This window comes from Leucopleurus acutus (assembly GCF_964270905.1).
Source record: "Leucopleurus acutus genome assembly, chromosome: 2".
In the NCBI taxonomy this organism is placed as follows: Eukaryota; Metazoa; Chordata; class Mammalia; order Artiodactyla; family Delphinidae; genus Leucopleurus; species Leucopleurus acutus.
The window spans coordinates 117,516,131-117,540,125 of NC_139143.1; the positions used below are offsets into that span (position 1 = coordinate 117,516,131).

The window sequence follows — 23,995 nt, forward strand, 5'->3', positions numbered from 1 at the left end:
CCACTGAGATTTAACTTTCTTTTACCATCCATAAAAAGAATAGGGTAAAAATGGAAGGGATATTGTCCTCAATTTTCAGAACAAATTTCTATATACTGATAACAACCACCATCCTGGCATGTGAAGATAATAATAATACTTGCCTGTGTCACTTTCAATCCCTAGACTTCTCTTTCCTCTACCAGATAACTGAGCATCTGTCTCATATTTTTTCCTCCTCTTGCAATCTTGGATCAAATCTTCAGTGACGTCACTATTCATGTGGTATTCCACTAGTGACCAGTGCTTCACAGTTCCTCGTTCTCTTTGACCCAACTCTTGTCTATTTCTATTCCTTATCATTTGTTCAGGATCAACGTCACCTCCTTTCCAGTGGATCTGTTCTATTGACGATTTCTGGGGTCTCGAAATCAGTTATCTTCCCACATTTACCACATATTTCTTGTTGTCTAATGCTTCAATCCCTCACAATCACTGAAGCTTGTTTAGCCTATTCACTTGATGAGATCACCCTTTCAACTCTGCTATAATATATTTTAGTTTATCACTTTAACATCCTTAATCTCAGTCTTACCTCTTCCAATTTACTGATTTCTGGACTTAAAGCCATTTGTTCATTTCTATACTGACAAAATTGGAGGAAAAGAAAAAAAAAAAGCCCTGTTCCTTCAGCCTAGACCTGTTCTCCTGCTTATTAACCTTGAAGATTTAAATATTTCTAGGCATAATCCCTGGCATCTTTCCACACCTTCTTAAATAGACAGAAGTGAAGGAGCATTATGACAACCTGACTCTACTCCTATATACTCTGCCTTTAGCCAGCACAATGCTTTAGATTACTCCGTTAATTCTCCATTTTCCTGTCTATAAAATGAGGAAAACATCTGAAGACTTAAAGCCCACCACACCCCATCTCAGTATTTTACCAGCCCATTGAAGCTACAGAGAAGCAGATCCCATGCTACCAGGCTCAGTGGCAATAGAGGGAGGAGGGACTGACTGCTAAGTGGGGACTTGAAGTTCCAATCTGTGAAAATTTAGGCACTACCAGACTCAGCATGTTACAGGCCAGACCTGGGATGTAGTATGAACAGCAAGGAGGCAGCCTAGGTAGAGGTATTTGCTGGTCATTTTACTCCCCAGCACTGCTCTGAGTCTCTTCCTCAAGGTTTCATGCCCTCTTTTCATTCTTGTTCCAACTCCCCACAATTCCCTCCCCACCCCCCAAAACTTAATCTAATTGTCATTCTTAGTTGGTCCTAGTTATAAAGCAGTTCTATTCCACATTGTTGTTTGTATTTACCCAATAAAGTTTTAAGTTCTGTAATATGCAAAGCATGTGATTTTATTGCCCAGTAATCTTTAAAAAAATAAGAGCAAAATTAAATAAAAGATAATTTTTATTTCCTTGTGACATGTGCTTGCCTCTCTGTAGTCACCCTCCACCCCTGTAGGTTAATACCTGTAGGTAAATCACCCTTTGTGGAAAAAGGATTCCTGGAGTCTTATTTAAACAAAAAAAACAGAATCAGTTAAAAATTTCCAAAGGTCAGTCTCTCCCTGTGACCTCTTCTTTGTTTGAAATTGAATAAAATTATATAGCGTATGGATTGATATGTGTTAAAATAAGCTCAGAACTATGTCTTTCATTATTTACCTAAAGTCTTATGAGAACTATAACCATTTTCCTTGAATACCACCCAAGGCAAATAACTTGGAGAGCTGCTTTGATAAGAGTAGAAAGTTATAAACAATAAATTCAATAGGCCTCTGTTATAAAACCAGTGTCAGGGGACAAGGATAATACCTACATTTTAAGGTTAACTCTTATAGTGAACCAACATCTCTTTGAGCATTATCAGTGGGATCTATCTGTAGTATAGTTAACCAAATGGAAAGAGGTAAAGAACTTTACAATAGGCACTTCATATGTAAAATACAGGTTGATCTTTAGTCATCAACAAGCAACCTGTTCTGAACAGATAAAGGGGAATTAAAAATTAATCATACAACTAAACAGTTGCTTCACATAGATAGTTATACTATATCATTCAGGCCTAACATCCTTTTCTCTACGTGGGTTATTTTTTGTCTTCAATAAGACAAGCTTTTATTGACTCTGATTCAATTTTGCCATTACCTTTGCCTTTAAACACATTACCTTAGAGAATAACTTTTATTTTTTTGTCCATAGCCAAAGCTTAAAGGTTTTCTAATTCCCTTCTGCCTCCATTAGTGTTATAAAAGATTTTTTTGTCTATTACCGTGTAAAAATCTGATCCATACTACACAAAAACGCAAAGCATTTTTAATAATCTGATGTTAATTTGACTTTATTGGCTTGTTTTTGTAAAGTGCAAAAGCCATGGGTCTTATATTTAAGAAGGAAAGTACTCTGCACATTTGTTCATAATAATTTTGTTTCATTCTCTTTCTTGTCTGCTCTCGTTTTCCTGTTTAAAACACAGTGTGTTACAACTATGATGAGGCAAATGATTCCTATAAAACCCATTGCTGTCAAAACTCCTTTCAACATAAAATCATCTCTGGCAAATACAGGAGCAGAATTTGGGGGAATCAACAGAGATGCCTGAGCAACATTAGATACAGCAGACTTTAAGGAGTTCCTATCTACTGCTCGTATTGCCACATAAATTCTGAGACTTTTTTGTGTCTCTCCATCAGGTTGATGTTCAAGTCCATTTGTGAAAAGCTCTGATGAGAATGTAAATATCTCCTTGGTACCAGCTTGCTGAGGATTTAACTTTGATGTATTCACTAAAATGGCATTGTTAAAGTCATCTTGAATATTCTGTAGACTTTTACTCACTCTTATTTCATAGCTGTTGGCTGAAATTAAAAAATACAAATGGGAAGTTAAGTGATTTTGAGTATGCTTTCTAGTTTATTAGAAATGGCTTAATGACAATAGCAACAAAAAAGTCAAAATACCTATGAATAAACAAAGAAAGAAATATGAATGTGAACAAAACTTTAAGACACTACATAAGAACTCATACTAAAACCTGAATAAGAGGAAAGTTTTATTATGTTTTTGAATACCAAGATTCAACACAATAAAGATGTTATTTTTCCCTAAGTTATTTTGTAAATTTTACACGGTTTTATTAAAAGTGCCTCTAGTTTCTATTTTAACAAACTTATTGTAAAGTTTAAATAGAAAATAAATAAGCAAGATTAGCCATATAAGGTTAAAAAATAACAAATTTTTAGTGGAAGGACTGACTTTATCAGATGTAAAAACACTGTAATGCTTCAGTAACTGAAAAACTGCAGTACTGGTGCATGAATAGATTCATGTATAAAAGTAGACCAAAATACATTTAGGAATTTAGTATATGATAGAGGTAGAACCCAGATTAATAGGGGAAAGTAAAAATTTCTTGATAATGGTGTTATGACAATTGGGTAAAAAGCTGGAAAAAATAGGATCCATACTGCAAACCTTTATTCTTCAGGATAAACTCCAAAGTAAATAAAAAGTTTGATGTAAAAAAAACTATTAATTAGTAGGAAACAATGAATGAATTTCTTTATAAACTTGAAGTGGAAAAGGACCCTCTAATTAAGACTCAAAATTCACAAGCCATAAACATAAAAATCCATAAATTTATATACATAAAATGAAAATTTTCTACATGGGAAAAATCTTCTAAGCAAAATATAAACATATATGTTAAGTGACAAAAATATTTGTAACTTAAGTCAAAGATAAAGTTTAGTTCTGGTAATGGTTGAGTGGTTTCTATTGGACTAACTCACCAGCAGGTAACAAGTATAAACTCTGAAGAAAGAAAGGGGAATAAAAACAAACTGGAGCCAGAGGAGTTACAACTCATAAAAGAAGAGAACCAGGCTGTGACTGACTCATGTTTATACAGTTTTTCCTCCGAGGGCACTTTCCACTTCAGTACAGATAGCTGGAACTGATACAGAAAGCCACTATCTTCTTGGTTTTAAAAATCAGATGACTGAGTGTGAGATTGCCGAGTGGCTGAAAATTGAGGGAGCCAGAGAGGGATGAGCCCCAACTCTGTGTATTAACTTCTCTCAAATCATTGGAAGACCTCTGAATTGTACATGTGTGGGTGAAAATTCAAGGACTCAAGGGGAAAACAACAGCTAGACAGCTGAAAAATGGAGCAGAGTTTTATGCCAGTGCCCACCACAGGGGAGATATAGAGTTCGGAGTGTGAGTCTTGCCACATCAGAGGAGCTTGGTAAATATCTTGAGATGTCCATTAAAACACTAGAAAAGCTGTGCCTTAGGAAAAAAGATTGTGTCCCAGAATTAAGGGATATGCCCTAGGATTAAGAGCAAAACTGAAATAGACAAACCCTAGACAAAAGTAAAACAAAGCCTCCTCAAATTCCACGTGATCCAAGGTAACTACTAGAAAATTTCAAAACTCTTCAGGGGAATATAACAAAGTCCAGAGTCTATAATTCACTACCACATGTCTAATATACAATAAAAAGTTACTAGACATGTGAAGAAACAGAAAATGTGATATATAGTCAAGAAAAATGTCAGCAAATTAAAACAGTCACAAATGACTGAGATTTGAAATTAATAGACAAGGACCTTAAAATAACCATGATGAGTATGTTAATGGTCTACACACAAGACAAGCTGGATATAGTGAATGAAGAGATGGAAAGTTTGAGGAGAGATATGGAAACTTTAAAAAGGAAGCAAACAGAAATCCTAGAATTGAAAAAAAATGCAATGAAAAAATTCATTTGAGAGGATTAATATCAGATTGGACACAATGGAAGAAAGAATTTGTAACCTTGAAGACACATCCATTAAAATCATCCAAACAGGAACTTCCTTGGTGGCTCAGTGGTTAAGAATCTACCTGCCAATTCTGGGGACACGGGTTCGAGCCCTTGTCTGGGAATTTCCCACATGCTGCAGAGCAAATGGGCCCATGCGCCACAACTACTGAGCCTGCACTCTAGAGCCCGTGAGCCACAGCTACTGAAGCCCACATGCCACAACTACGGAAGCCCGTGTACCTGGAGCCTGTGCTCTGCAATAAGAGAGGCCACCACAATGAGAAGCCCGCGCACCACAATGAAGAGTAGCCCCTGCTTGCTGCAACTAGAGAAAGCCTGCGCACAGCAACGACGACCCAATGCAGCCAAAAATAAATAAATTAATTAATTAATTTTTTGAAAATTAAAAAAAATCATCCAAACTGAAGGGCTAAAAAATAGTTAGAAAAATTGAACAGAATCTCAGTGACCCTTAAGATCCACTGATATATCCACTTAGTGTGTGTGTATGATGATATGATATGATATACTATACTATACTGTACTATAATATTATATAATATAAATATTACCCAGGAAGAAAAGAAGAATAAAACTAGAGCAGACATTTTTTTGAAGATGTATCAGCTGAAAATATTCTAAATTTGATTAAAAGAACACTCCACAGACTCAAAGAGTTCAGTGATCCCCAACAGAATAAGCATCAGAAAAGCACACTGAGTCACATCATGGTCAATCTGCTAAACACCAAAGATAAAGAAAAATAATTTAAAGTAGCCAGAAGGGAAAAAAGACACTTTATACTCAGAAAAACAACAGTAAGAATGATAGCTAACTTATGAGAAAAAAATTGGGGCCAGAGGACAATGAAATGATATATTTAAAGTGCTGAAAGAAACACTTGTTGCCCTAGAATGCTACATCTAGTGAAACTGTGTTTTAAAAATTAAGGGACATGTTTCAGAAAAATTAATATTGAGAGAATTGTTACTCAAAGACCTCAACTACAAAGGAAATGATGCTAGATAAAAATTCTGATCTCCAGGAAGAAAAGAAGAGGACTAGATATGGTAACTATACTATACAAGTAACTAAAAAGGATAATTCTTTTCCTCTTTAAAATTTCTTTAAAAGGCAAGTTTCTTTGTCTTGGGCAAAGATTGATTGTTTAAAACAAAAGCCATAACAATACAATGTGGGGCTTATAACAAATGTAGAGGTAAAATATATGACAGCAAGACCACAAAGGATGGCAGAAGGGTAAATGGAATTATACTTTTGAAAGATTCTCACATTATATGTGAAGCGGTATAACATTAATTCAAAGCAGATCGTGATAAATTAAGAAAAATGCATGTTACAGAACTGCAAAATTTGGAGTAGATGAGGGCAGAATTTTGTTTTGATTTTCCTTATACTGTTTTGAACCTTTAAAATTATGGCAAAATATGTATAACATAAATTTACCATTTTTTAAAGTGTATAGTTCAGCAGTGTTAAATACATTCATATTGTTGTGCTGCTGTGAGCTTTCAAACTGTATTAATGTATTATCAACTCAAAAACAAAATTATTGGTAACAAATAATTGCTAGATGCAAAAAGAAAGCCACCTGTAGTACTAACCCACTCTAATAATATCATAAATCGTATCTAAAATGGCTAAAAATAGATTCAACAATGAACGGAGCAGCTCCAAAGGAGGATTTTGTTCTCAGGAATAAAAACCATGAGACATCCTGAGTTTTAATTAAACAATGAAAATATTCTAGTGACTAGGTTTTGAGAATTTTCCAAATCTATAATAAGTTTTAATAATGAGACTGTTTCTATTCCTGAGTAGTAATTAGAGTAAAGCACCCTTAAAGAAGGTTGTCAAAACAAAATAACCTTCATATTCAAATTTATCAATAAGCCAATTTCCTCTGAGTGAACCCACTTGAGTTGCTTTATACTGTGGTTCAAATACGATGGGACAGATATGGATGAGAAGCTAGGCTGACCATCTGCTCTACATTCACAATGGAACATGTCCATTGTTCCTATGTCCCTTGTTCTCTATGGAGGAAGCCCTCCCCACGGGGCTCTCCCTGAGTCGTCTCCTGGATAATGAAACAATATTCCATAAGCCTTAGCATTTACAAAGATTTTCTACATACATAATTCTCCCTTTGTGAAGTTGACCATCCCATTTTAAAATAAAAGAGACTGGGACTCAGGAGGTTAAATGTGATGTCCATGGTCAAGTTAGGAAGCTGTAGTGCGGGAAATGAACTCATTTCTTCTAACTCCAAATGTCATATACTTCCTACTGTGAACAACTATTAAAAATGATGCAGAACAACTGTGTAACTACAAAGACTCCAAACTAATTCAGCTCATACATTCATGAAAGGTTTCCTTCCATTTACAATAGTTGTGGTCTTCCCCTTCTCCCTGTGAAAAAGAAAATGGGCTGGTTCTGCATCTTTGACCTCTTAGCTATATCTCTAGTTTTGACCTCTACCTCTATACTCCCAGTATATTTCAGCCATGAAAGTAGCTCTAAGGACATGGGCAAGACACTTAACCTCTCAGGGCCATTCCCTTACATTTAAAACAAGGGAGTCAGACTAGTGTATCTTTAAGACCCCTTCAGGCTCCAAAATGTTATAAATGCTGATATTTACTGAGCACTTAGTATGGACCAGACACTGTTTTAATCCCTCTCTGTGCCTTTTCTCATTCAATTCTCTCAACAACCCTCTGAGATGGGTACTCTCACTATCTGCTTTTGCAGATTAGAAACCAGAAGTTTAGAGAAATTAAGTAACTTGCCTAAGTTACACAGATAAAACGTGGTCTGTCTGATTCCAGAGCTTAATACCCTAACACTATGCTCTACAGCCTTCTATTAGGCTACACTGTCTCCTATTTCCCAATAATTGCTACTTTTCCAGTTACCAAGGTTTACACTTTCCTTAGCATCTTTATCAATAAATTTCTAGTATGGAAAGCCCTGGGCTTGGATTGAGGACATGCAGAGGGAATCAAAGACTTGACCCCATCTTTACCAGTGGGAACAGTTCCCACTTCCTCTCTTCATTTGAAATCCAAACCATCCCCTAAGGATTATTATAGATTTCTCCTACATTGAGCCTTCTTCCATCCAATAAGCATAACTGAGGGTTGGGGGTGGGGGAAATGGGAAAAAATTGCTGTCATTGAACAGCTTTTTCAGAAGCAGCAAATTTTCAACAATTTGTAAGGATAATATGTTCAATGACAGTTGTATAACAAGATGAAAAGATATCAGAGGAAACAGTGTGAAAGTCAGGCTATTAGACACGTAGGGAAGCTACTGAGTGCAAGGAAGGAGGCCCAAGATTGGTGCTTTTTGTGGTCTGTCACTACTCCAAAGGCTCTGCCCAGGCCCCTGGCATTAGAAACTGGCCTTTGCTCTGCTTCCACCCACTCTACAACCTTTTAATACCTGTAGCTCCCAAGGTCTGAATTATACAAATGGCACTGTGTAATACATAAAATAGTTTTTTGACCATTTTATGCCTTTTCTCTCTTAGCCTAGGATTATAAATTCTTGGAGTGTGATACCATCTTAAATTACTTTTATATAATGTTTACCACTGTGCTGGGCACATAATAGTTCCTTAGTAAATAATATATTTTCACTTTAATTTCTGGAGAAAACACAAAGGAAATTAACTTTATAGCAGAAATACAGATTATGCCTGGTACTCAGTTTTAAAAGTTATTTTACCCACACTCTTAATGAAAACCTAAGGAAATAACCCATTTCCATAATGCCTTGTCTAAATACATTCCCAAACATAATAATGATCTGGTAATATTTTGCTTATTCCATGTACTTTGTCATCTTTTACTATATATTGTATATGGTGAAGAGTTGGTACTGGATATACATTGATATGCTTGTGCATATATGTGATGTTCATTTATTGCTAATAAGGTTTTTAAGAATAGTCAAATTTTTCATAATTGTAAAGCCAGAGACATACCCTTATTGTTTCTAACTCTGGCCATAGAGGAGAGTATAACACCTTCCTAGACAACGATTTGTAAAAAAAAGAGGTGATGAAAGCACATGTTTATGAGTTAAACAGACACCTACTTGCTAGTTGGTATACTCATAGCTAATTGGTCAATTTTGCCATTGCTGGGTCATCAAGTCAATTATGACTGAGTGATGTCAGCAACTTAATACGTATCCAGCCATTCCCCGCCTCCCAATCTTTTGTCACTTGAGGTTTCACATTATAACAAGCTTGATCTGCTTCAGTCATACTGCTCATCAGGGCCATTTATGTGAAGGTATGAAATCCTCTCTTCCCTTCTAAAACCCTTTGTAATACCAATTCTAAACTAAAGTCCCATTTGGTTGTATTTCTTCCTTTCAAGCCATTCATAACCACTGATACTGCACATTCACTTTCTTTCTACTCTTCATTCAGTGGTGTAGTTGAAACCACCAGAGCTCTTGAAAAAAACAGTTCCCAGTAGTAATGGGAGTCTGAGCTTGTGTTTGTCTCTTTTAACACACAACTGTGCTTCTGAGGCAGTGAGGAAAGAGGAAAAATACTGGGTGGCACCATGCTTACTTTTACATAAAGATGGGAATGAGTATTGGTGGCTCCTTACTTCAAATAAGAAGCTAGAGAACTCTCTAGCAGTGCAAACCAGGAGCCCAGAAAACTTACTGGGCCCACTTTCTCTTCCATTTTTTATTTTATATGTCATCTCAGTTCATCTTTGCAATACTTTATGAAATAGATAGTTTTAGTCCTATTTTCCACATATGCAACTGAGGGTAATAGAGTTTAAGCAACCTGCCAAAGATTAAACAGCTGGACTTATAACCAGAGTGGGAACTACTTTTTTTCTAAAGTTAAGTTACAGCTGTTTCCATTATACAAGTGATATGCCCATCCCACAGTTTCAATCGTTTCACATCTCCAAACTTTAAATTAGGAAAATCCTTAATTTAGAATGTAAAATGTTTCACTTCCTTCCTATCTGGCAAGAAGAGACAGATTATGATAACAGAATTTCAAGACAAAACTACAATATTGACTGTTTCTCAGCAGTGCATACTTATTTGTAATTAAGATGTCTTCTGGAGAGAGTAGTAAACAGAATTATAAGCCAAAAAAAGATGATCCAAGTTGAAAGCAAGACTGGGAAAGGCCCAAGGTGGTCACTGTTATTGACCAATATTGATGAATTAGCTCTCAATAGAGAATTAGCTCTCAATAGAGAAGGTTGGTTCCTACAGAAATCTCAATCAGATGCATCAGATTAAAGTGTAATCAATGATAATCATGTTCTGGTAATGGCAAAGATGTTGGAAAGGTTATTCTTTTAGAAAACTTTTTCTGTTGAGTTGCTGTGGGGATCAAGAGATGAGGTAGGTGGAAGACTGAAGGCTGGCATAAAAGCATTAGAAAAAGGAAAGTAGCGAAGGAACTCATCAATGCCCAAGCAAGGGTTAGAAAGCTTCAAATCAGGGAACTGGTCCCAGCCTCCCTAACAAAAATGATGACCAGAAGTAGGAGAGGACAATGCACCAAGTATTTCATGACTTATGGGAATTATTCCCTTAAACTTGACTTGTAAGCCCTTGAATAAACACCATCTAATCTTCAGAAAACTAATCACCTTCAGTATTTGAAAGTCCATGCTCTGTAAAGCAGAACCCATTGCTTCTGACTAGACCACTGTTACATGTGGTATTTATGTTTCCAACAAAGGTTTCTGTATTAGTGTCAGTCAGGTTACCAGGGCCTCGTCAATCCTGGGGGAGCTGATACATTCTCTTCCTAGACTCCAGGATACAGGGCCTTATCAGCAACTCAAAGCTTTCCATGCAATCCTCTACAGCTTTGTCATCTGTAAGCCCCCAAAGCTATTTTTTACCCAACTAACCCCTGACATAGTTATTGGAAATGCCACCTTGTAGAAAAATAGGTAATGAAAGCAAGAAACCTACCCTGGCCCTGATCAAAGTCTTCTCCAGGTGCTGTCCAAGATAAAGTCACCTCTTCTTCTGATTTTACAGCTTCCAGGTCAATAATTTTGCATGGCGGAAACACATCAGGATGTGGGTCAGCTGGAACACCCAGCACAAAGAAAGAACCCCCTGAGCTTATTCGGCTAAAGCCCCACTTTTGCTCTTCCTCTCTCCTGCCCACCGATTTTCTTGGGGCATTCATCTGAATATTACCTGTGACACCAAAGAAAGAATAGCCAAAACAACAAGTTACCATCTCCTGAATAGCTTGTTTTTGCAGATTATTGAGAGACATTTTAAGACTTTTTTTCCCTTTGCTACATCTTTAGAATAACAGTTTGTTTATTCAACAATTCATTCATCCATTCATCCATTCAATAAATATTTTTAGGGCATATGCTATGCCAGCAATCACAGACAAAACAGTATTGCTCATGGAATTTACAGTCATATTTATAAACATATATTTATAAATTGTAATAAATGTAAGAAGGAAAAAAGGAAGGGTACTATGAAAGGAAATAACACAGTAATATAATTTAGAGTGGTATCAAGGGAGTAACATTTAACAATTTCCTAAAGGATGAATAGAAGTCAGCCAGATAAAGAGCAGAGGTTAAGAATATCTCCGGCAGAGGGAAGAGGTTGTGTAAAAACTTCTGAAGTGTGGAGAAGAGCTTTGAAAATTAGAAAAATTTAATTAAAGCAAGGAGGAGAATAGTTTGAGATGAGACAGGAGAGAGAAGTTCAAGTAGGACCTCGTGGGCCATTGTAGTGGTTTTAGAGTTTAATCTTAAACATGCTGTGGGGAAGCAGGGCAGTGATATGATCACATTTGCTCTCTGACAGGTCACTCTGGCTGCTGTCAGTGGAGAATGGATTTTAGCACAGGAAGCAATGAGGCCACTGCAACAGTCCAGATAGGAGAAGATGGTAGCTTGGGTTGGGTGATAGCAGTGGAGAGGAGGCTAGTAGGCATTTCGAGATGCATTTTGGAGAGAAAATCAGCAAAAGCTGGTGTTGGATTTGAATATGGAATGATGAAGAAGGGAAAGTTGGTGGACAAAAAGAATAGCTCCCAGGTTCCTAAAATGAGCAAATGGGAAGAGAAACAGGCTATGGGGAGGAGACTAGCTATTTAAGTTACAAGGTTTGTGATTCCTGTAAAACGTCTAATTGACGATGTCAAGGAGCCAGTTAGATATGGATTTTAAGCTCAAAGAAGAGGTTTTAGCTAGATTTAATCATTTTGAACCTATGAATTAGGAAGTTATAGACTTATAGATGTTAGTAAAGCCATATAGGTTAATAAGGTTACCTAATAAGAATTTCAGCTGTAAAAATAAAAAGTATCTACTAAGTGCTTGCTATGTGTCAGGCACTTTTTAAAGTACCTTATATTATCAACTATTTAATTTTTCAGCAATGCTATGAGGAGAGTACAATTATTGCCCCCATTTTTACAGATGATGAAACTGAAGCACACAGAGGCTAAGTAACTTGCCCAAAGTCACACAGCTAGTAAATGGAGGAAATAGGTTTCAAACCCAGGTAACGTGGCTCCAGATAGAAGAGTGAGAAGAGAAGGTTAAGACTAAGCTTTGATAATTGCCAACACTTAGAGGCTTGGTAGAAAAAGAGAAGCTGGAAAAAGAGCCTGAGAATAAAAATTCCAGAGAATAAGAGGTAAGCAGGAGAGTGTGGTATCATAGAAACCAGAAAATGGCAAAGGAGAAATCAATCAGCTGTGTCAGGTACTGCTGAGTCAGGTAAAATGAGGACTGAAATGCATCCTTTGGATATAAGAGCAGGTAGTCATTGGTGACTAAGGCCAGAGCAATTCCAGTAGAGTGATGTGGGTGGAGGTCTGCTTGCAGTGAGCAGAGTAGTAAACTGGAGGTGAGAAGGTACAGTCGGCAGATTTAGATTTAATTTCAAAGAACTGGATGACAGGGAGTAGACAGGTGGACAGTAGCTTAAAGGGGAACCAGCAAATTTTTTTTTTAATATGGGAAATAATAAATCATGCTTGAATGCTCTTCAGAGGACATGAAAGGGAGAGCTCTCAAGGACCCTTGATAAGCAGGCTGGGTGGAATCCAGAGCAGATCCAACAGAGGCACTAGGGAGGAGAGGAAGGAAGTAGATGCTGCTGTGCCCGGAGATTTGGTGGTGTGAAAACAGAGCAGCTCACATTTTTCAATGCGTGTACTCTCAAGGTCATCACCTGAAAATGAGCTGATAAATGAATGTTATGTGAGGTAGGCATGCCTAGGGAAATCTAAATTTTTCTTTCTGTGCTATCAAGGGCCTATATGATGTACACAGATAAAAGCAGAGTTGAATATGACTTTTCTATTCTCAGTGTACACTTGATGTTGATATTTGCATCCTTTAAATTCATGGCTTTAAAAAAGATACTAGACCCGTCAGTAGCCCGCAAGCTCCTTGATAGGAATCAAGTCTTATTCTACCTGGTATCCCAAGTTCTTAGGACTAAGCCTGTCACCTAGGAGGCCTTCAAAAATGTTCGATGTATAAATGAAAGAGGGAATATCTACTTAGAAATGAAGTATTACATCTAGATACAAAATCATATCTTTGTAGTAAAACTGTGTTACCTTGCAAATTGATTTATATTGGTTTTGAAATAATCCAAATTATTTTAAATATAGGTGAGAGTAAATTGTGTTCAAGGCAACACTAAAAATATCAGGAGATGCAAATCCACTATAGCATCTTTATTGTTTTCTACTGAAAAGTACATATAGTACAAAAATATAGAGTCATGTTATGGTATGGTCCAAATGATTAGTTATAGCTGCTAAAATACATGAAAAGTATTCATAAAGATTCTGCAGTTTTTCAAATAAGAATGATTAGAAACATTTTTTGAGATTATATTTAAAGACTACAGCATTTTTCTGTTTGTTATACTTTAACCACTGCTTCCCATCAGGAACTATTATAATAATGGTGTTTAAAAAATATGTGTATCTTCTATGTATTTGGTACTTTTATCTTGAAGGAAGACAGAACATCTTCAGGAAGCCCTCAGTTTCCTGTAATATCCACACTCATATTTTTTCAGGAGCTCATTTCCTGTGTGGATTGTTTGGGCTATTTGCTTCCTTCTTTAAACTGCTAACAACTTTTTGCCTCTTCCTCTTTCCTCTGTAGAGGAAGTACAGGAGCTATACAGGAGAAAACTCAATAAATCTCTTTGCCTGGTAGTAATTCTGATGAAACAGTCACAAGAAAGAGGTCAAAATAATGACTAAAACAAGGGTAGGAGAAATCTGTGGGAATTACCTACTGCCTTCCTGTTATCTACTATCATGAATCACTGAGGATTAAAGAGATAATCAACAAATTATGCATTGACTTATATAAAAGAGTTTTGAAATTCACCTCTCTCTCTGATACATACACACACACACTCATCAGAAATATACACATTAAATGATGTTATTCAAATAACAGTGCTAATGATTCTTACCGTTTGTTATGTAACCTGGTACGTACATAGCATGACTTCCTGGAATAGAGTGGGCTAGGACACTTATGCTGGGAGAATGATTGACATGCACTTTCAAGCTATATCTACCATTTACAGCAAAGGAGAAAAAATACCTCGAGTAAATTCCATCATTTTTTATAACATCAGCACCTGTTAATATAAAAAAACTCAATGTCAATACTTATCACAGTTGATTATTAATATTTAATTAAATCATTAAAAATAAGATTTATTCCCCTTGTTCTTCTAATTTTAGCATATGGTGTTATGCTCATAGCTACTTTTGATATTATCAGGTGATTAAAATTCCAACGGCTCCATAATTTCTCCTTGTGATTCCTTAACCTCTGAAAAATTATTTTCTAAAGGTGAATGAGTTGTACCTGCTTCAGTGCTAATAAAGCATTTAATAATCACCTTTAGCGCTCTCCTTCCTATCACTGAAAATAATACTAGGTTTTCATAGAAACCAAGCACATTCTTAAGCTTATATATAGTCACACACCCTTTTGAGATAAAAGCTACTCTGCTCCCAGTGAATAAATATATATGTACATATACATACTTTCATGCAATTTCAAGGGGTTTATGAACACCCTGAAGCCCTGATGAAAAAAAAAAAAACTTTGGTAGTTGATATAATAGTGTGAAATTAATTTCCTCACTAGAGGATACGTGGGTTGTTCTAGATTCGAAGGTGCTCATTGACTTGGAGTTTGAGAGGCTTTGGTTCTGTCCACTTCAGGAGGATGTGCCTTGCTTCAGGAGGCATTCTAAAATCTTGCCCAGTGCTAGACTTCTTTCCTTTTGCATTGGTCCTCAGAGAGTCATTCAGTTCCAAACCAAGCCCATGACTGAATGGCAGCAAGGCCTAGATTCCAGGGCAGCCATGGGAGGTGCAGCTTAGCCCAAGTGCAGATCACATTCACTGTTCAAGTGCAAGTGGACAAATGGGGCAAGCAGCTTGTCCTATTCTACGGTCAATTCACTTCTCACACCTCACACCCAGCCCTGTTCTCTAGCATTGCATCATCACTAAAGTGCTCTAGAATCCTCACTAGAGAGGCAGGTCTGCTCCTTCACATGAGAAAAATAGGAGTATATTTTATTAAAATAAAAAACGCTAAGCACCGTATGATCACAGTAGTTTTAGAAACCTTTTTTATCTACTGGAAAGAAATCAGATCTTGATATTTAGTGGTTTAATGATTAATAAGGTCTATCTTTGTTGAGAAATGATAAAGAAAAATCTCTTCCTGCCACGGTTACCACTGCCACCTCTTTTAATCATTGAGTCAGAAAGAAATGGGAAAGAACACTGGCTTGGGTGTCAGGGGACTTGTTTTAAGGTCTGGCTCTGCCACAGTAGCTGTGAAACAATCCCTCTGAGCCTCAGTTTTCTCATCTATAAAATGAGGATAACATCTCACAGGATGGTTGTGATGATTATTTGAGAGTGTGCATGAGAAAGTATATTTAAAATTATAAAGCATTTTATATTGTTCATTAATTTTATTAGCAGATAAGTACTATTTCCATTATAAACATAAGTATTAGACAACTATGTGCATGTGTGTTAAGTACAGGGGAAAAATCTAAATTTACACTTCAATGTTTAAACAACCTTTTCATTGTTTTTTCATCAGGGTATAAATTTTGACATCAAACAAACAGAATAGTTCCAGGGAATAAATATAAAAGCCTATTGAGGTGCTCTTTCCTAAGACAGCAGGATCTGTTCCCAGGCCAGCCCACAGGCTGGGGCTAGGGAGGAACATTCTGCAAAGTGTATTTTTGGACTATATACAAAAAGTGAAAGGTGTGGCCAGGGATAAGCAATCAGAGTCTGAGAAGTTTGTTTGGATCCATTCCAGTAGGCAAAATAAGAGGACTTGTCTAGCATCCTCTGAGGTGGCCTTGAACTAAAATCCTTTAAATGAACTTTTGTTTCATAAATGTCATACAAGATTGCCATGGCAAGATACTAATGGGTTGCCAAACATAAGACTCATTTTTTTTAACTTTTAATTGGTTTATTATTATAATTGCTTATACTTAATTGGTATATACATTTATTTCTTTAATCTATTTATTATTCTCTACAAACAACACATTGCCTCATAGCCTACACGTAGGGCAGACCACATTAAAGCACCTCAGAACAAAATTCTGCCTGAAGTTATGGGCTCAGGAGAATCACAGCAAAATAACCTACAGAGATTTTTCACATAAATTGTCTTGTTTTAAACATAAGACTCTTAAAATATTTTTATCTTTGAAACAACAAAGAGGGAATATGATTTTACTGGTAGATCAAACATTGGGGCTGCCAACATAAACTTTGAGGTCTATTGTCATTCTGAGAATTTAGTTTAGGAAAAGAACAGAATAGAAAAGATAAAACAATAAAGGAGTTTGTTTTTAAAAGTTAAAACAAGTTAGTCAGAAAGAGTCCAAGTGCTGCTCGTTGCCCAGATTGATGCTGTGGTGTCTGTGAGGTATGATGATGAAGTTCTGAACTCTCTCTGTGCAGAATGAGTGCTTTGAAGTAGGGTTTTGTTTTGTTTGACTTTGTTTTCCCAGTGGTGGGGAAATCTCTATCCTGATTCCACTAAGCTTGCTGGCCTGGTCTTCTTGTTACCAAATAACACATGTAAAAGGCCATGGCTCTGCTCTCTCATCAACCCAGCTACTTGGCTAAAGAACAGTCTATGGTCAACTCAATTTCCAATTTTCTCTTTAACAGCCGGGCAAAAGAAGAAGAAATGGATTAACTGTCATTGCATCTCCCTTTTGGGGTTTTCATTTGCTATTTTAATTGTCCAGTATGATTATTTCAGTGAATAGGAAAACTGGTGAATCCTAAAGGAATGTGGGCATGCCTGTTCCCAAGTGGCCTTACTAAGTGTGGTCAGTGTCACTGGACAAGTGGAAGCCGAGACCTAGGTGTCGGGCGACTTCCTCCCTCCATTCTGCTCACACACAGCCACTCTGAGGAGCCTCAAGGAGACTCTCTTTTCCCAAGTTCATATTTGCTTTCCCTGTGCAGGTGGAGACCTGTAGCTACTTAGTATGTCAGTGAGTCCATGAGAATTTGAGATTCTCATAAGATTGGGTGAGAAAAATAATTGAATTGGAAGAATTTTAAAGATAAACTTAATATTGATACTGCAGCATCAGAACAGCTCTTGAGAACATGAAAAATTACATGATATTCCTTGTTACCTGCTCCATCATCAAAAAGTTTCAGCGTAACAGGATCTGCAGTCTCTGACTCAATTGTAGCAGTTACAGTGGCATTGAGAATGGGATAAAACCCCTTTCTCACAATTGCATAAATTGTCACAGGATGGGGAAAATGGGTGCTGTCTCTTTCCACAAAGGCTTCCACAGTGGCAGGGGGCACGGCTGAGCGGGAGGCACCAGAGGTCACTGTCACTTTCAAGGCTTGAGGAGAATGATGGGTATTGTTCAGTGTGTAAGTCCATAGCCCAGGCTGCAAAACAAAGACTTCGTTTGTCAAGTGTGAAGAAAAAAATCAACCCTCATTTTAAAGTGTAAACTTAACCTCGTAGGGTTTTTTGTTCTTGTTTTGTTGATATTGCATTTTCTAAAATACTACAAAAGAATATCAGGAAGAGTAATGTTGGTTAAGAGATAACTAAATTCAGTATTTACATGGCTTTCACTGTACAACCCACTTTCATTGTTAGGTAACTCTTTAGGGAATTAGACCCTGAATTTATTTTTGGGGAAGGACACATCTTGATTCACATTTTTAGAGGATAACAATGTGTCCAGCTTCAAAGTACTTGGCAAATATTAATCTGAGCCGCTTCACCCTACAGGAGGTTCAACGTTTTTATTCCTTTTATATAATGGAGAAAATTACAGCAAATTAAGTGGACAATTATGATTTATGTGGATAACCTGGAATAAAAGGCAACAGTATCCTTCCTGCCCTCCACTTCCTTTAATGCTCCCATGCCCAGAAATCTCAAGCAACAAAATCCACATCACACGGGCTTCCCTGGTGGCGCAGTGGTTGGGAGTCCGCCTGCCAATGCAGGGGACGAGGTTCGTGCCCCGGTCCGGGAGGATCCCGCGTGCCGCGGAGCGGCTGGGCCCGTGAGCCATGGCCGCTGAGCCTGCGCGTCCGGAGCGTGTGCTCCGCAACGGGAGAGGCCACAACAGTGAGAGGCCCGTGTACAGCAAAAAAAAAATTAAAAAAAATAATAGAACGAAAAAAACAAAAAACCCACATACACTATTAGGGACCAAGAAAAGGAACACTATTTTTAATAGATCAGGATTGCACAATGTCTATGTTGAGTAATTTATAAAAGTATTGCTGAATGCCATTCTCCTTATCTGTCTGGGCTGCCTGGGGGAAACCTGGAAACAAATGTCTGAAAGAAAAAAGCTTAAAGTACAGTGTAGCAGAAATTTGTTCTTTTGATAAAATTGTACATAAGTATTCCTTTTTTCCTAATTCCTGCTGCTGCTCCTTCTTAAATCGTGGAAGTAGCAGGAGGAACACAATCAAGCAGGATGAAGAAGAGAGAAATCAGTGGGTTAAGGTTTGACTCTGGAAAGTTAAGATGCCACACCCTATCCAGTCTTCTTCTTGGGATTCATGTGGTTTGCCATTTTCCAGTGAAGTCACAATTCAAGCATCAAGATTATCTATCTATCTGGGTTTTTTCTGCTTGGTTTTATTTTGTTTTTTGTAATCATAACATTAGTAACAGACACGTGGCAGAAACCTCCACATGAAAACTCCTCTGTGGGTGTAAGAAGTGTTTTTGATACGGGGCACCTAATCCAGACAAAGAGGTCAGGCAAAAGCAGCAAGAAGTAGGTAAAGTGTTCCTGGTCCTTGTGCACAGGTGTGAAAGGAACATGATGCATTTGGAGAAAAGTTAAGTAGGGGCAGAGCACAGGGTGTTTGGGAGTAGGGTTAGGAGATAAGTTTGGGGTTGGGGAGTAAGAGGTACAAACTAGGGTGTAAGATAGGCTTAAGGATGTATTGTACAACATGGGGAATGTAGCCAATCTTTTGTAAAAACTATAAATGGAAAGTACACTTTAAAAATTATATAAAAATAAAGCTTTTCTAAATTAAAAAATAATTTTTAAAAAGAGCTAAGTTTGGGCAGAAGCCAGAACGTGAAGGGCTTAGTATATACTAATAATCACATGGATTTTATCCTGAGACCCTCAAACAGTTTTGAGTAGGAGACATGTTTGATCAGATTTGTGCTTCAGAAGGATCACTCTGATAAAGGTGTTTGGAGAGAAGGATGCTAGACCAGAGGAAGGAAGGCCAAGCAGAGGCTATCAACAGTGATCCGGGGGGTGGGGGGGGGGGAGGGCCAACAGACCTGAAGAGGGATTGCATTCAGGCAATGCACAGCCTTCCTGCGTGCTGTTTCTTCTGTCCAGAATGTTATTCATACATCTGGCCCCTTAGGCCTCCACATTTCCATTTTGATGTCTTCACTTCCAGGAAGCATTCTCCTTCCCCCACTGCCTGCACATGCCCCCTGTGTGCTCTGAGTACCCTGTTCTTATTCTTATTATGGCACTTTATTGTAAAGCACCTAGAACAAGACCCTGCACATAGTAGGTGCTCAAAAACATATATATTCCATGTATTTATATTATAAATTCTAAGCAGAGGGTTTTTTCTAAGTATTCGATACAGATTTTGTAAAGAAGGAAGTAAGCAAAAAGAAATTATTTGTACTACATAAATACTAATTTCCACTGTTGAAGTAAGAAGCCTTTGGTGTCCATTATTTAAAGTTTTGAACATACCTTAGTAGTTCCTCTTAAATTTTGAACATTCAAAAAATCCCTCATAAATTTAAAGTAAAATTTTGATATATTCGAATAGGATTTCCTTTACACAATGCATTTAATTCTGTGATCCATCTGAAAGTCACGTAGTTGACTAAACGTTGTCATTACGAACAAGCTTACAATACCTACCTTAGCAGTTCCTGGAATCCAGAGGCGAGCAGTCCGAAAAGCTAGATTGGTGGTAAAATCATCTGTGTAGTATTTTCTTCCATTAGGATCAAATAATACAATCTCAGGGGGATCACTGGTCTGCCATGTGACTAGAAAGGTAGTGTCATTGCCCACACTGTGATCCACAGTCACAGTGTTTTTCAGTTGATGGTGACGTTTAACATATTCACCTATACTTTCAAGCTGTTCGAGAGAATATACATGTGAAAGTTTCTAGTATATGCATAATCATTCCATTTTTCCTTTATTTTTATGACAAATAAAAATGAATTGGCAAAAATAAAAAAACTATTTAACTTGGACATGTCCTATATTTACATAAATTATTTTTCATGTAAAAATACTTTGCTTAAGCAAAGTGTTATAAGTACAGTAGATATAAAATATTTTGTTATAGCTAGTACATGTCACTTCATTAATCTTATCAAGAGATTTTAGCTGTTCTCATACTTCTCTCTTATCCAAATCAACATTAGCCTCGGAGCAGCAATTAAAACAAGCTTTTTTTTTTGACTTTTTTTGTGAATGTGCTCTAATTAATTTGTGTATAATCTGTCCAGATACCTTTATGTATTTTAATAAGAAATCAGACATTGGGTTTCAGCGGGGTTTAGTACATTTAAAAAAATCATTTAGTCATGATTTAAGCTGTGTGCACTTAAATAAGCTGTATGTGCACTTTGTGTGTGTGTGTGTGTGTGTGTGTGTGTGTGTGTGTAACATGCACCAAGTGCATACAGATGCCGGGCACTGTGCTAAATGCTTTACATGTATTATCTAACCCAATCCTTATGAAAACCCTCTGAGATAAGTGCTATTGTTACCCACATTTCCCAGATGAAATGACAGGCTTAGGGAAGTAAGCTGTCCAAGGTCACACAGCAAGGAGGTGAAACAGACATAGAGCCCAGGCTGGCTGACACCAGAACCCCTGCGTTTAATCACTGTGTATTCACAAAGAATACCAGTCTATAAATAACTTTGAAAAATCATATTTATTAAATAAAGACATTAGCAACACTGTAAAATTGCTCAGACTTGTAAAGAATGTAAAATTCTGTTTTACAGAATTGATGGTGGATGACAGCAAAGACATTGCGGATTATTTGTTCAACTCAATTGAACAAGTGTCCGTGGACTGCTGATTACTGTGCCACGTTCCATGCCGGGCTCTGAGCTGTTGAAGGGGGTTAGATGTAGTTTCTGCCCACAGTCTAGAGGGGCTAATGACATGCAAATAACTGGGGAGAGGTAGCTGAGTCTGGGAACCAATTTGAGTCATATGAATATGTTTTGCTAAATTTGTTTTACTTTTTTAAACATTTCTTTTTATTTCATATTATTAAAGAGAAAATCAAGGGTAGAAAGATTATTCAGAAGAGCCAATTGTAGTCTAATCTAAAATATACATTATCACTTAAAATTCACCTTTTTCTACTTCTAATGACAGAACTGTGGTTATTGCCTTTACTCTGTACATATAATCTTCATGTTAAATATTTTCTAAGAATAATTTACTGATTTCATTGCTCCCATCAAGCCATTAACTTGGCAGGTTCACTTACCATCTGTGAGGAAACAGCAGGTGAAATTTTATTCAAAACATTATTCAGTTATATTCAAAATATCTTTAAAGTACTTTGAAAGAAAAATAAACTGGCCCTTTGAAAAAAATGACTTGATTAAAGGAAGATTTTGTGAGCAAAATCAAATAAATTGTGGTAGTTGGAGAGATCTTTAGGAATTTCTAGAATTGAACGAAATAGTTGATACTTTTTATATGAGGGAGGAGCTTCAAGGAAGTTTTTAAAGAAGCAAAGTAAAATGGATTGATTGATGGCAAGTTTGAACTAAAACTAAAGCCACTGATTCTTATTTTAATTCTGGACCTTACCTCTACCCCATGTCCCACCCCCAACCCCATTTTGAGCCACAAGGAAGGAGCAAACTCTGCTATAGACCTTGAAAAGCTGAAGTAGCAATTACAGAAAATGACTCCTAGGGCTGAGAAGTAGACATCAGGTAAAGATGAAGCCTGGTTCTGGTGATGTCAAGAAGCTCACTAAAAGCCTTCTTTTAATGTAACAAGGACTGTTACATATTCAAATAAGGTTAATGAGACAGCACAATTCATCTATTTTCCTTGCTCCCTCTCCCTTCTCCCCTATCTGTAAATATAATATTGAGGAAATTCTGACCTGAATATGTTGTTGAAAAATGTCTCCGGTTCCAGAGGAAATTCTACTGAAAGCATCAAGCATGCTATTGGAGTTGGATTTATCTGGAACAAAGAACTTTAAACCTCCTGAAATACACAATTGGGATGTTAGCTATTAAAATGTATAAAGTAAAACAAAAGATAAAGTGATAGACCTTTTCTAACAAACTTCCTTTGCTTAAGAGGGTGAGTTTGGGGAAAGCAGGAGCTGTGCTTGACTTGCTTGGCACGGCATCCTATACGACCACATGGTGAGTAGGCACCCCAAGGCAGTGGTTTTGTTTGTTCTATTCACAGCTGTAATTGTAGGGTCTAGAGCTCTACCCAGTATGTGATAAAAACAATAAATATTTATTGAAAATAAATATTTATTGAAATCAATAAATATTTAATTAAGATAATTCCTAGGCAATCTAGGTTAATTTCTACCCATTTATATTGCTATATATTTACATTTACATTCTGAAAACATTATTTTCAAACATAATTCAATAAAACCTAGCTTTCAGTTTTCAAGTTAGCATATGCATTTTTTATTCAATGTGAGGAATATAAGATAAAATTATTCTGTGCCTCATTTAGAACAAAAAAAGATATGTGTGTAATATTGTATGTCTCCTTATCATAGAAGTTAGTGCATTTAAACATACTTTTAGCTCCATGATTATACATGCTCAGGCTGGTTTAACAAAGAAGTAATAATAATATTTTCATTAGGTGTATATAATTGGCACTTTCTAAGGAAAGTATAAAAAAGCAAATTTTTGACAGAATTTAGCAATGACTTTGTTTTGTGTTTTTTCTTAAGAAAACTGTTCATAGTTTTTTCAATTAAGCCATGTATTCTGTTGACATAATCTGAGTTTCATGGTGGTTCTTTGAATATTCAAGTTGAAAGGAAATGCTCTAAAACATGTTGCTAGAAATTTACCTACCTGTAAGATGTGATAATTCCTCCAGGTTTTTGACTGCAGATGAACCCAGGGCAATGGTATGAATAGTTGAACCACTGCTGAGCACAGTGAGGAAGCAGTTGGTGACATGCTCATCATCTCCACTGGTCACTAGTATCATCACAGAGCCGAAGGCTTTTCCATTCAGTTTTTCAACCATCTGAACACAGGGTATCATTTATTTGGAAGGAAATGTGATTCAGATTGCCTTATTGAGCAGGAGAATTCACTCTCATTCCAAATTCCCCACCAGGGGGGCATATTCCTCTTCCAGGTCCTTTCTAACTTCCCACACTCTCCATGCCCATCTCCACTCAGTCCTCACCTCACCCCATCACAGCACTTGTCACCCTACATGCCATTGCCTGCTTACTCATGGATAGGACTTCTTCCTGTTCAAATCACTATGAGATACCCCTAGTTTAGAATAGTGTCTATCATA

At 36.9% G+C, this 23,995-nt stretch overlaps 1 protein-coding gene across 1 annotated transcript in view; it reads right to left on the bottom strand.

The window, feature by feature from the left end:
* Window positions 1-2,407: 2,407 nt before the first annotated feature.
* CLCA2 (chloride channel accessory 2) overlaps window positions 2,408-23,995 on the bottom strand; it is a gene marked incomplete at its 3' end in the record, with an annotated part of 36,894 nt that continues 15,306 nt past the window's right edge. The window contains exons 8-14 of the mRNA XM_082864741.1: window positions 23,536-23,713; window positions 22,581-22,687; window positions 20,341-20,565; window positions 17,572-17,842; window positions 14,326-14,496; window positions 10,807-11,040; window positions 2,408-2,850 (exon numbers count right to left, since the gene is read on the bottom strand). Coding sequence (XP_082720867.1) covers window positions 2,408-2,850; window positions 10,807-11,040; window positions 14,326-14,496; window positions 17,572-17,842; window positions 20,341-20,565; window positions 22,581-22,687; window positions 23,536-23,713 — 1,629 coding nt within the window. The remainder of the gene's footprint in view (window positions 2,851-10,806; window positions 11,041-14,325; window positions 14,497-17,571; window positions 17,843-20,340; window positions 20,566-22,580; window positions 22,688-23,535; window positions 23,714-23,995) is intronic.